General features: G+C 42.5%; 1 protein-coding gene across 2 annotated transcripts; it reads right to left on the bottom strand.

Moving 5' to 3' along the window:
* Window positions 1–1,581: 1,581 nt before the first annotated feature.
* On the bottom strand, window positions 1,582–11,572 carry LOC110528905 (TLE family member 5). Of its 2 annotated transcripts, none has more exons than XM_036982767.1 (8): window positions 10,845–11,572; window positions 9,062–9,159; window positions 8,844–8,907; window positions 7,102–7,146; window positions 6,519–6,581; window positions 6,317–6,391; window positions 6,056–6,229; window positions 1,582–4,403 (listed from the first exon to the last, which is right to left on the bottom strand). In XM_036982767.1, exons 1-8 carry the CDS (start codon window positions 10,869–10,871, stop codon window positions 4,317–4,319), a joined length of 633 nt encoding a protein of 210 aa, XP_036838662.1. In that variant the 5' UTR covers window positions 10,872–11,572; the 3' UTR covers window positions 1,582–4,316. The 2 variants fall into 2 exon arrangements, with proteins under 2 accessions (XP_036838662.1, XP_036838663.1); XM_036982768.1 differs by having other exon boundaries at window positions 6,056–6,226; window positions 10,845–11,571.
* Window positions 11,573–11,921: the final 349 nt, after the last annotated feature.

Below are 11,921 nucleotides of genomic sequence, written 5' to 3'. Positions count from 1 at the left end.
TTTTCCCTTTGTCGTTATGAGGTACTGTTGGTAGATGGGTGAGAGAAAAAATATATATTTTGAATTCAGACTGAAACAATATGGAATAAGCCAAGGGGTATGAATAGTTTCTGAAGGCACTATAATTGACTCCACAACCAAAAACACAGTGCCTTGCAAAAGTATTCTCACCCCATGGATTGTTTTTGACATTGTGTTACAAAGTGGGATTAAGATGTCATTTGTTGTCAGTCTACATAAGACTAATGTCAAAGTGGATAAATTATTAACTGAAATATAGTACTTTCATAAGTATTCAGCCCCTTTGTTTAGGCAAGCCTAAATTAGTTCAGGAGTCAAATTTGGCTTAACAAATCACTTGCTACATGGACTCTGTGTTAAATAAGGGGTTGTCGTGATTTTTGAATGACTAACCCTTCCTCTGTAAGGTCCTGCAGTGAAGTTTTGAATTTCAAGCAAAGTTTAAACTACAAAGACCAGAGAGCTTTGAAAGCCTCCTCAAGAAGGGCAGTGGTTGATAGATGGGTAACAATAACAAATCAGACATTGAATCTCTCTTTAAGCATGGTCAAGTTAATAATGATGCTGTGGATGGTGTATTTAACCACCCAGACACAAAGATGCAGGACAGGAATGAAACTGCTCAGGGATGTTATCATGAGGCCATTGGTGATTTTAAAACCGCTTCAATGGCTGTGCTGGGAGAAAAACATTGAGTGAAAAAAACACAAACATACAGAATAAAAATGCATGCATCTTGAATGCAACAAGGCACTAATGTAATACAAAGAAACACAGCAAAGGCCTAAATGTAAATCCAGCACAACACTGAGTAACCGCCTCCTTACTTTCAAGCATGGTGGTGGCTGCATCATGGTATCGGTATGGTTGTCATCGGAAAATACTGGGCAGTTTTTCAATATAAAAAGAAACGGGATGGAGCTAAGCACAGGCAAAATCCTAGAGGAAAACCTGCTTCACACCGGAGAATGGGAGAGGAATTCAGCAGGACAATAACCTACCACAAATGGCCGAATCCTCACTGGAGTTGCTTACCAAAAAGACAAATGTTCCTGAGTGGCCGAGTTGGTTGACTTAAATCACCTTGATAATTGCTGTCATAGTCATGATCCCCAACATCTTGACCGAGCATGCAGAATTTTAAAGATAATATTAGGCAAATATTGCACAAGTCAGGTGAGTAAAGCTCTTAGACTCACAGCTGTAATCACTGCCAAAGGTGCTGTAACATGTATTGACTCAGGGAGCTGAATACTTATGTAATAACTATGTCACTACATTATGAATCTTCAAAAAAATTATCTTCCACTTTGACCAAGTATTGTGTAGATTGTTGACAAAAAAAAATGACAAATCAATTTTAACAATTACATGTAAAGAAATCCATGGGGTCAATACTTCTGTAAAATTAATTTAAGCTTTCTTAATAAACCAGAAAAATCTGAAATTATTTCTGGTTGTTCATCAAAGTTACCTGGCTAACTCATCGATACTGCTTCGGAGTATAGCCACAGGCAAGCAAATACAGACACACAAATACAAAAACCACTAGAAACAGTCTCTCCGTTGAGTCATTTATTTGTAAGGCACCATAGACATTTCCTTACTGCCGAGCGCTTTCAGTCATGTTGTGTAGTCAATGTTTCGGTTTGGTTGGTTTACATTAGATGTGACTTTTCCCTGCCACGTCGTTTAAATGAAGCTATAAGTATTGGTTTTTCATAACACAAATGACATACATTACCGCCAAGTACACACCTATGAAGTTTCACATACAATGACAAAAATGAAGAGTTTTAAAAATTACATTTACAAAGCTCAACAAGGAGGCGACATTTCCTCAGCATTGTCAAGGGGGCAGGAAAGGAGGGGGGGGGGGGGGGGGTATTGGGTAGTACCTCTTTCCATAGCACATCACATAATACACACGCTGCACTGACACGGCGTCTTCCATCACACGCATACACACCAAAAGCAGCTTTGAAACATACAAAAATGCTTTAAAAAGTATATATGTATATTGATATATAAATGGGCCCTTCACAACAGAAACACACAAACCATTCATGTCCGGGTTTCTCTCTACATTCAATCAAACCTGCCATAGCAAAGTTTACAGTGTCTTGGTTTACAAACTACAGCCCAAAAACGCTCTTCTCATTCTGAACATTTAGACATCTACCTGCGAGGGGAGTCTACCTGGCAGCAGTAGTAGGTTTTTTAGGGTCCTGTGATTTTAATTAACCCATTGGGGGGGATAAAGTCTGTGTAAATACTGTAATGGGGGTTTGATTGAATACAGCCCTGGGTCTGGTTTGGCTTTGCTGCCACCTACTGTCCTGGAGAAGAACTAAACCTTATCGCCTGGAATTAGAAAGACTTATGCATCTGCGGGTAGGTTATAGGTTAGTGCGCTACAGCTGTGTGCTAGCTCCGAGTGCTATGCTAACCAACAGAACGACATATGCAAATGTATTCCTCTCCCTTTCCACCAATAGAATCTGATCTGAATGAGAACACGATTGATGTGAAGATTTGTTCCCGTTAAAATGTAGGCCCCGTCCAGAATCAACCCTTACCCCTTGGACAGTTCCTCTGTCTAGGGGGAAGTGCCTATGGGCTAGGTGTTGATTTGGGACTGGACCATAGACTTGGTCAGTTAAGAGAGTGGACAGACAGGGGCGGGAGGAAGAACAGGAAAAGGTGGTTCATAAGAATAAAACGTAAGTTTGCGCACACACACACCCTAGCTCCTGACTTTTACACTTGACTGTCTTATTCAAGTGGCCCTTTCAGAACACTGTCTGTGAGATCAGTGAGCAGAGTTAGCAGTAACTCTGCAGCCAATCAGCAGAGACCTACAGGAGGAAGTCGTCCCTAGACACTGATCAAAGGTCAGTAATGTTTTGATTGTTTAAATCTGAGCTTAAGGGCAACTTCTACTAGGAGAAGAGGAACAGAGGTCAGGGGTTAAAGGGTTAGAGCTGAGATGGGACCAAGTCACAATTTTGTAAGTCAAGTTTAAGCTTTGAGTCAAGTCCCAAGAAATAACGGGCAAGTCCCAAGTCAAGTCCCACAGCTCAGGTCAAGTCACAAGTCCCTAATTTTGGGTTTCGGGTCCTCAAGTCAAAGGCTAAGTGTTTTTTTTTTGCCAATTTCATTGCAATGATTTTGGACCAACGTGTTTTACAAACTGACTAACAGCAGTTTCCTCTACAGACACAACAATTGCAATTGGACAATACAACTCACAAGGCTTGCTTTACGCAGGTTTGCATCGTGTAGGCCTCTGCAACTTTAATTCAAAAGTAACTCACACAGTCCATGTAAATCAGTAGTGTTTGATTCATTTCAGTTAATAGTTCTGGATTGAAAAGGTCAAGGCAGCCTAGCCAGTCCAAGTTTGAATTCAACTTACACCAAATTTAATCACAGTCACATTTTCTCCTAACACAAATAAATGGTCTATAAAATAGGCTACATAACATTACCACCTGGTTGTTATCAGTAGCCTAGTTGATCAGACTGAGAAGTAATCTCGTTTTCCTCCCATACAGTTTAGGTGTAGGCTGCTGTAACATTTCTGTTAAGAGTTCTTGCTTTTGTTTGTTGGGAGTGACGTGTTATCACGTTTGCTAAATAAATACCGCAGGACAGTGGAGAGTGGCGCGCTTTGTGCCCGGCCTGCGAGAGTTGTGATTTACGTGAACATGATCGGTGAAGACAGAACAAAAGTCAAAAAGCCTGCAGCACTCCGATATGAAGGACAGAGAGGCCTACCTTGTGAGCAAGATGACAAACCGAGTCTCGACTCGCATAGCTTGTCCAAGTAAAGTCACCAGTCATAAATGCTCAAGTCAATGTCGATTGGCAAGTGGTTGTTTCTTTTTGCCAAGTCAAGTATCAAGTCATGAAATGTCCAAGTCACGTGACTCGAGTCCACATCTCTGGGTTAGAGGTCAGGGTAGTATCTGTTGGCAATGGGTTGTCAGCGGCAATAGTGAACAGAGGAGAGGAAAGGAAAAGAGGAAGGAGTCAGACAGAGGAGACCTGTCCAACAGGCTTGGTGACGAACTGATTTGATGATAATAGAAGATGAAAAAGAAGGATAAGGAAGCGATGGAGTGGAGGCCCAGAGAGTAACTGAGATGAACCACAGTGTGACACCTACTGTATGAACACTCAACTCACCACCCCCCTCCCCTTAGCCCTCCCACAGTAGATCCACGCCCGGTTGTCCATCAGTCCAACTTGTCTCACCCCTCTCTCCACTCCTTCCCATTCACGCTCCACCATCAGTCGGACTTGTCTCCGTCCTCTTCCCTCTGTTCTCTCTCTGCTGCATCTCTGGCCTTGTCTTCTTTAGCCAGCTGGGCCTGAGCCTGGTGGGGAGGAGACCAGAGAACAAAACACAAGGAGTAGAAGAGAGCCGTGAACTATCATTTGTGTGTGTTACCTGCTAGGGGTGTGTAATTGTTACCTGTAGGGGGGGGGATGTTGAATGTCAGGGTCAGGGCTCTACGCTGGCATTTTATACAAGGAAAACATGTGCGCCTAAATAGAAAAATGTAGGTGCGTACACACATAAATGCAGGCGCACATTGAAAAGTAGTCTGAGGTAGTGTTTTAATTGTCTCTAGGGCTGGCACAATGATCTGTTAACAGTGTCTGTTTCACAATTTTTCAACATCTCCAGCACTACATGTGAAAACAGTGAATCTCTATGTTTTGTAGTTAAAAAGACAGGAAGATAAGTGTTTCCAATGACATCAACCAATTCTTAGACAATTTAGTATGGAATGCCTACTCCTAATTGGTTAAAATTACAAGTAGGCATTCCATACTAAATTGTCTAAGAATTGGTTAATGATGTCATTGGAAACACTTATCTTCCTCTGTCTTTTTGACTACAAATCATAGACAAGTGCTGAATATGAAGTAAAGATTTTTATGACATTTCCCTTTAAGTGAGGATTCCCCACCACAAAGCTAGAATGCTGGCTTGCGACTATTGGTTTGGCCTTACAATACTTGCAAAACATAAGCTTTCATTCACATTCAAACTCTAACCAGAAGAAAGCTTTTTCCTCATTGTTGAATGTTCTTGTATGCTTCCCGCTGGCAGTGGCACTGGCTAGCAGAGCAACGTTGGTGCCAAGGTCACTATTAGTGCTAGTGAAAGCTTCGTCTTCTTGTGTTGCTGGTGACTCGACGACCATGGACTCAGCCACATCAGTATCACTGGCAAAAACATCGGCCTCCTGTTGTTGATCTTGTCGCTTAAAGCTGCAATATGCAACTTTTTGTCTGGCCCACCAAATTAACATAGAAAAGTGGAGTTATAGATCTGAAATTCTCATTGAAAGCAAGTCTAAGAAGAGGTAGATACATTCTATGTCCACTATTTCTATGCTTCTCGTTCTGAAGTTTATTTTTTGCGTCTTTTACGTTCAGTTTTGTACACCAGCTTCAAAACAGTGAAAATACAATATGTTTGGTTATGTAAAATATATTTTACAGCGGTTTAGATGGTACAATGGTTCTCTATACTATACTTGCTTGTTTTGTCACATAAATTGAAATTAGGCGAACGGTTAACATTTTTGCAACCAAGCGGAGCGATTTCCTCATGGTACACCTTTAAAATAAAATGTGATCCTCTTCATCCTTCTCCTGACAGAAGTGAATGCAGATCCTCTCAAGGTAGCTATTCAAAGGCTTGCGTTTCCAGCCTACTGAGGTAGTTCCAGCCTCGGACAACATTAGGCTACGATTGGCTCGTTGAGCTGCATGTTGCATTATGGAATTCGTAGTTCTTTGTGCGATTACCAACCATAAAAAAAGCAGAAATACTACAACCCCGGCAGTATTGGTTCTGGGGGTACAAGTCCCCACTTGGATATTTCACTTTTGCCATTAGCGCACATTTATTTTTAGTCACATATGCAAGTGAAATGGTCACACTGTAGAGCCCTGGAGGTGTGTGTTGCCCGTGTGAGGTGTGTGCGTCGCCCGGGTCAGGTGTGTGTGTTACCTGTGCATGTGCTGCCTGTGAGTGAGAGTGCGAGGCCAGGATGGAGGACAGGGACATCAGTCCGGCGCTGGAGGTTGGAGGGAGGCTGGGAGCAGACAGGCCCATGGGGAGAGGGGCCATCGTGGGGAGGCCCAAGCCCTGGAGCTGAGACAACTGGTGCACCTGGAGCTGCTGCTAAACGCACAGACAGATACACATGGTTATATACACACATATTCATACACGAGTCTCTCTCACACACACACACACACACCAGCCTACCCGTATGATAGAGTTCATCTCAGGAGGAGTGACCTGCTTGGCTCTCTCTATGGCCCCTAGGACCTGCTGCTGATGCTGCAACACACACATCCAAACACATTTAGCTATTGTACAGAATTAAATAGATTGACATTGTACAGCACGTTGATATGAGATTATGTTATCCTAAGGAAAAGTATGTGTAGAGAGGAGAGTGTAATACCTCTTGAGATAGGTAGGGGAGCACCTGAGCACAGATCCCGTTTAGTCTCTTCACAATCTCAGCCTGGGGAGAAGAGACAGACAGACAGTCAGAATCATAGAGTTAAAGGTTTCTAGTGCCCAAAGCCAATTTTAGCATGGGCAGCACCATTGAGGTCACTCACCATTTTGAAGTAGTTAACTGAGTGGTACTTTCTATGGGTTAAGGAAGGATCACATAATTCCATCCAGATCATCGGTAGGGATCAGCCAATGATTTATACTCGTGAGGAAACATTCCTCAACTACAGATGGCAGTAAATCGCCGACCTTGGCTGTATACCGGTTGAAAAAAAACACTTTAGGTGGCCGTGTGCACCCTTTCAGTTTGTTAACCAACTCAGGAGTAGTAGAAGAATGTACTACTTCAAAATGGAGATGGCCTCAATGTGTCAATGCTCTCACAGATGCCATAATGGGAAAGATGCAATGTTGCGTCCTCTAAAGACCTCTATGGTCCGAATACAACACTGGCTTTACCATACAACACAGTACCAGAGAGAGAAGAGGGGGAAAGAGAGAGAGCAAGAGAGAAAATAAGCTACCTGTTTGTGCATTTCAATGTTCAGTCCATAAGACATCTCGTAGTACTGCAAAAAGAAGATTTGGGAGTTTGTGACGGAACACTAACATACTGCAGAATTCCAATCCCTAGCCCCCAATACACTTGTGTACAGTACCAGTCAAAAGTTTGGACACACCTACTCATTCAAGGGGTTCTTTATTTTTTACAATTCTCTACATTGTAGAATAGTGAAGACAAACTATGAAATAACCCACATGGAATCATGTAGTACCCCCCCCAAAAAAGTGTTAAATCAAAATATATTGTATATTTTAGATTCTTCAAAGTAGCCACTCTTTGCCTTGACAGATTTGCACACCTGGCATTTTCTCAACCAGCTTCATGAGGAATGCTTTTCCAACAATCTTGAAGGAGTTCCTACATATGCTGAGCACATGTTGGATGCTTTTCCTTAACTCTGCGGTCCAACTCATCCCAAACCATCTTAATTGGGTTGAGGTCGGGTGATAGTGGAGGCCAGGTCATGTAGCACTTCATCACTCTCCTTATTGGTCAAATAGTTCTTACACGGCCTATTGGTGTGTTGAGCCATTGTCCTGTTGAAAAACAAATGATAGTCTCACTAAGCACAAACCAGATGGGATGGCGTATCGCTGCAGAATGCTGTGGTAGCCATGCTGGTTAAGTGTGCATTGAATTGTAAATAAATCACACAGTGTCACCAGCAAAGCACCCCCATACCATCACAACACCTCCTCCATGCTTCACTGTGGGAACCACACAGGCGGAGATCATCTGTTTACCTACTCTGCGTCTCACAAAAACAAGGCGGTTGGAACCAAAAATCGCCAGTCAGACCAAAGGACAGATTTCCACCTGTCTAATGTCCATTGCTCGTGTTTCTTAGCCCAAGCAAGTCTCTTCTTGTTGGTGTCCTTTTGTAGTGGTTTCTTTGCAGAAATTCAACCATGAAGGCCTGATTCCCGCAGTCTCCTCTGAACAGTTGAGTTGGAGATGTGTCTGTTACTTGAACCCTGTGAAGCACTTATTTGGGCTGCAATCTGAGATGCAGTTAACTCTAATGAACTTATCCTCTGCAGCAGAGGTAACTCTGGGTCTTCCTTTCCTGTGGCGGTCCTCATGAGAGCCAGTTTCATCATAGCGCTTGATGGTTTTTGCGACTGCACTTGAAGAAACTTTCAGAGTCCTTGAAATTTTCCGCATTGACTAACCTTCATGTCTTAAAGTAATGGACTGTCGTTTCACTGTGCTTATTTGAGCTATTATTGCCATAACATGGACTTGATCTTTTACCAAATAGGGCCATCTTCTGTATACCACCCCCACCTTGTCACAACACAACTGATTGGCTCAAACGCATTAAGGAAAGAAATTCCATAAAAATGTACATTTAACAAGGTACACATGTTAATTGAAATGCATTCCAGGTGACTACCAAGAGTGTGCAAAGCTGTCAAGGCAAAGGGTGGCTACTTTGAAGAACCTCAAATTTAAAATATATTTTGATTTGTTTAACACGTTTTTTTGGTTAATATGATTCCATATGTGTTCTTTCATAGTTTTGATGTCTTCCCTATTATTCTACAATGTAGAAAATAGTAAAAATAAAAGAAAAACCGTGGAATGAGTAGATGTGTCCAAACCTTTGACTGGTACTGTATATCTGAGAGAATTGTAGTAATGGCCAACGTGTATCCTAGGTAGGCAAAAAGTAAAAGAAGAGGTGATGATGTCACTCACCATGATGTAATGACGCTGCATCTCTGACTTCTCACTAGCTAGCTTGTCACACTCCATCTTCAAGCTGATTGGATATATGACAACATTTGGTTACGGACATGTCTGTGTATATGAGTGAGTGCATGTTGGAATCTGAGTGCATGCAGTGTGCGTGACTTGAGTGTTTGTGGGTGGGTATTTTGAGTGTGTGACTGAGCATGTGTTTGTTTAAGTGTTACCTATGGTATTGTGCTTGTAGGAACTGAAATTCGTCCTTAATGCGGTCGCAGGAGTCGGAGGTGGTGAACTTGAGAGGCTGGGAGGACTGGGAGGAAGCCTGGGGGACAACACAATAACAAACATACAACAGTCAGAATCCCCAAGACAACAACAAACAGTTAGACAATCAACAAGATAACAACAATCAGTGAGAAGCTGCGTTTCCATCCCCTACCCTTCTCACTGACATGTGCATTTCTTCACTCCCCCTGTATGTGGGACTGTTGGGTGTGTGATAGAAAGGGGACAGGCACGGTTTGGGACTGTGTGTATGTGTGTGAGACACATGGGGGTGATATTGAATGTTCAGTAACAAAGGGATTGACCTCTGAGATTAACCTTACAGCAGGGGGTTTTCTGGGCTTTTACTGGGGGGGGGGGGGGGGGGGGGGGGGGGGTATTAGCGCAGACTGAGAGGATGTGTGTGTCTGTGAGTATGGTCAGGGTTAGATGAGTTTCCAGAGGTGACCAACTGACAAGAATGACCCCAGGCTGAGTCAGAGCCATAATCCAGTGTTAAGATTCTCACCAAGGCCTTACTACTTCAGACTGGTAGAAGGATGCCACCACCCAGATTACAGCAGGGCTCTAACAACTACCATCCTGTAGACTTACTGACTGTGAATGCTTTTGCTCCAGCCCCTACACAAACACACTTGGCTTGGCTAAGCAAGGTCCTGATGAGGTGATTAGTAGGGCTAGAGCAAAAGCCTGCACACCCAGTAGCACACACACAAACAGCTCTCCAGGAGGGGCTGGTCATCCTTGGAATTGAAAGAGGACAGGTTTATGCAGGGACAAACCCTGATAGTGTGAACTGGGATCCCGGCCTAGGGGGTAGTAGGACGCTAAAGAGAAAGAAAAACACAGAAATAGGCTCTACCATAACAAACTGTGTACATTCATATTTCCCAACCAGTATCATCATTAGCGCACCAGTATTAAATTAAAAAACCTTTAGGTCTAAGTTATATAGCTACAACATCCTGTATAGCTCAGTTGGTAAGAGCATGGTGCTTGCATCGCCGGGGTTGTAGGCTCGATTCCCTGGGCCACGATTAAGTCGCTTTGAAATAAAGAGTCTGCTAAATGGCATATTTTATTGTATATTACATCCACTTCAGTTGTGATGGCATAGTGGCTGGCAGTCCTTGGGACTTCAATGTAATCAAGGATCCAAATTAAAAGACACCTTGATTGAGGATTCAATTGATAGTAAACTTTTAATTATGATTGTACGAATTGACTTAATTCCACATGCCCTTACGTGTTAGGTTTGACTAAAAGACTGTCAAGAAAAAAAAAGTTATCGAATTTGTCTCCGCAATCTAGTTAGCTACGTTTTATTAGCACATGTCACTTTACCTAGATAGCTGAGAAATCCATGTTCAAATATTTCACATTACGTTACTAATGAGTGGCAAACGTTTAGTGTAATATTATAGACTGGCTAAAAGGTAAACATCAATTTCCAAAGCTTAATGAAAACCGCTGTAGTTAGTGATCTTGGTTAGCTAACGTTAGCTAGCTAAGTGGGAGCTAGCCTGGAATGTAAACAAATGCCGGGGGCGCGTGACAGACAAGCGATTGAATCCATCATCAACAACACAAATGAAAACATACCACGGCCATCGTAGATATCCCCCTTTATTCTTACACGGATAAAAGCTTAATTGCTTATGTAGCTAGAATAGCTGGAATTTAGCTATCATCTAGCTAGTTATGCTAACGTTAGCTACTTACCGAGTGTCTTGATTGTGGAAACATCATGTCAATGGATTTATCGGTGTTCCTCAGCAACCAGGATAAAAATATCTAGACCCCGTTTTTGGACAACTATAGCGTCTTCCCTTGTTTTTTTTTTAGACAGCTACGTTAACGTTAGCTGGCTAGCTATTTATCTTAACGTTATCTAGGACACCAGTTACCCGGTCTCACGTCGTGGTTGTTTTTTTTCTCCAACGTTGTTGGCTAGCTAGCGTTGGTTTTGATTTGGTCCCTTGTCAAAAAAAATACAAATGGCACCAAAAGAGGCTGAACACCAAGACGTGCAACGTTAAGATAATATGGCACCGATTGAAGAATCTTAAAATAAACCTGGGCTAGGTAGATGTTGACTAAGTCACAGCAATATCCTTTCTTGTTAGCTAAATAACTAACGTTAGCTAGCAAATCTTAGCAGAGAAGCGAGCCAACGTAAGTTTAGGTAGCAGATTTGTATATTGTCCAATTCCTCGTAGATATAGCTGTCAAGTGGGGCAATCGTGTCGAAAATCTGTTCTTGAAAAGCGTCTTCAATTCCACAATGTGTTAGCTAGCTACCATTAGCTGGCTAGCTAATGTCCACACACAAGCCTTCACTACTAGCTGAAACCACCCCTTGCGCTACAAAATGTACGAGTCATCGATGAGCGGGCGTTGCATGTGATGAGAGAATGAGGTGGCGCTCCGAAGGCCCATTTTAGATGTCAAATGTATAAAATTACAGTTTGCGGAAGTGTTGCTGCTGCCGCGTGCCCCCGGTGGAAGGTGTGCAGAACGCAAGTGTGAGATGTGGTGGTTCCCTAACACTCATAACAATAGCCTTCTCATTTAATGTATAATAACCCCAATCCCATAACTTCGTAATCATGATCCTCATAATGTAGACGAAATATGTCCATCACGGATTATTTCTATTCTGTGACACTCCCATCTATTTCACTAGCAGAAGTCACAGAATGACAACTGACAATTCTGAGAAATGACAGCATTTCAATAACACCAAGAGGATGGAAAACCTCTATATAGACCCAAAAGCCATATTGTATAGACCCTCTT

This window comes from Oncorhynchus mykiss, chromosome 7, assembly GCF_013265735.2.
Source record: "Oncorhynchus mykiss isolate Arlee chromosome 7, USDA_OmykA_1.1, whole genome shotgun sequence".
NCBI lineage: Eukaryota > Metazoa > Chordata > Actinopteri > Salmoniformes > Salmonidae > Oncorhynchus > Oncorhynchus mykiss.
The sequence above is the reverse complement of the archived record's forward strand: the minus strand, read 5'-3'. Positions and strand labels throughout refer to the sequence as shown.

Bases quoted from the DNA above. Each gene is read 5' to 3' on its own strand.
- LOC110528905 (XM_036982767.1), bottom strand. From the start codon at position 10,871: ATGATGTTTCCACAATCAAGACACTCG. The intron at 9,160-10,844 runs GTAAGTAGCTAA...GTTGTCCCCCAG, and splicing joins TTCCACAATCAAGACACTCG to GCTTCCTCCCAGTCCTCCCA. The intron at 8,908-9,061 runs GTAACACTTAAA...ATATCCAATCAG, and splicing joins CTACAAGCACAATACCATAG to CTTGAAGATGGAGTGTGACA.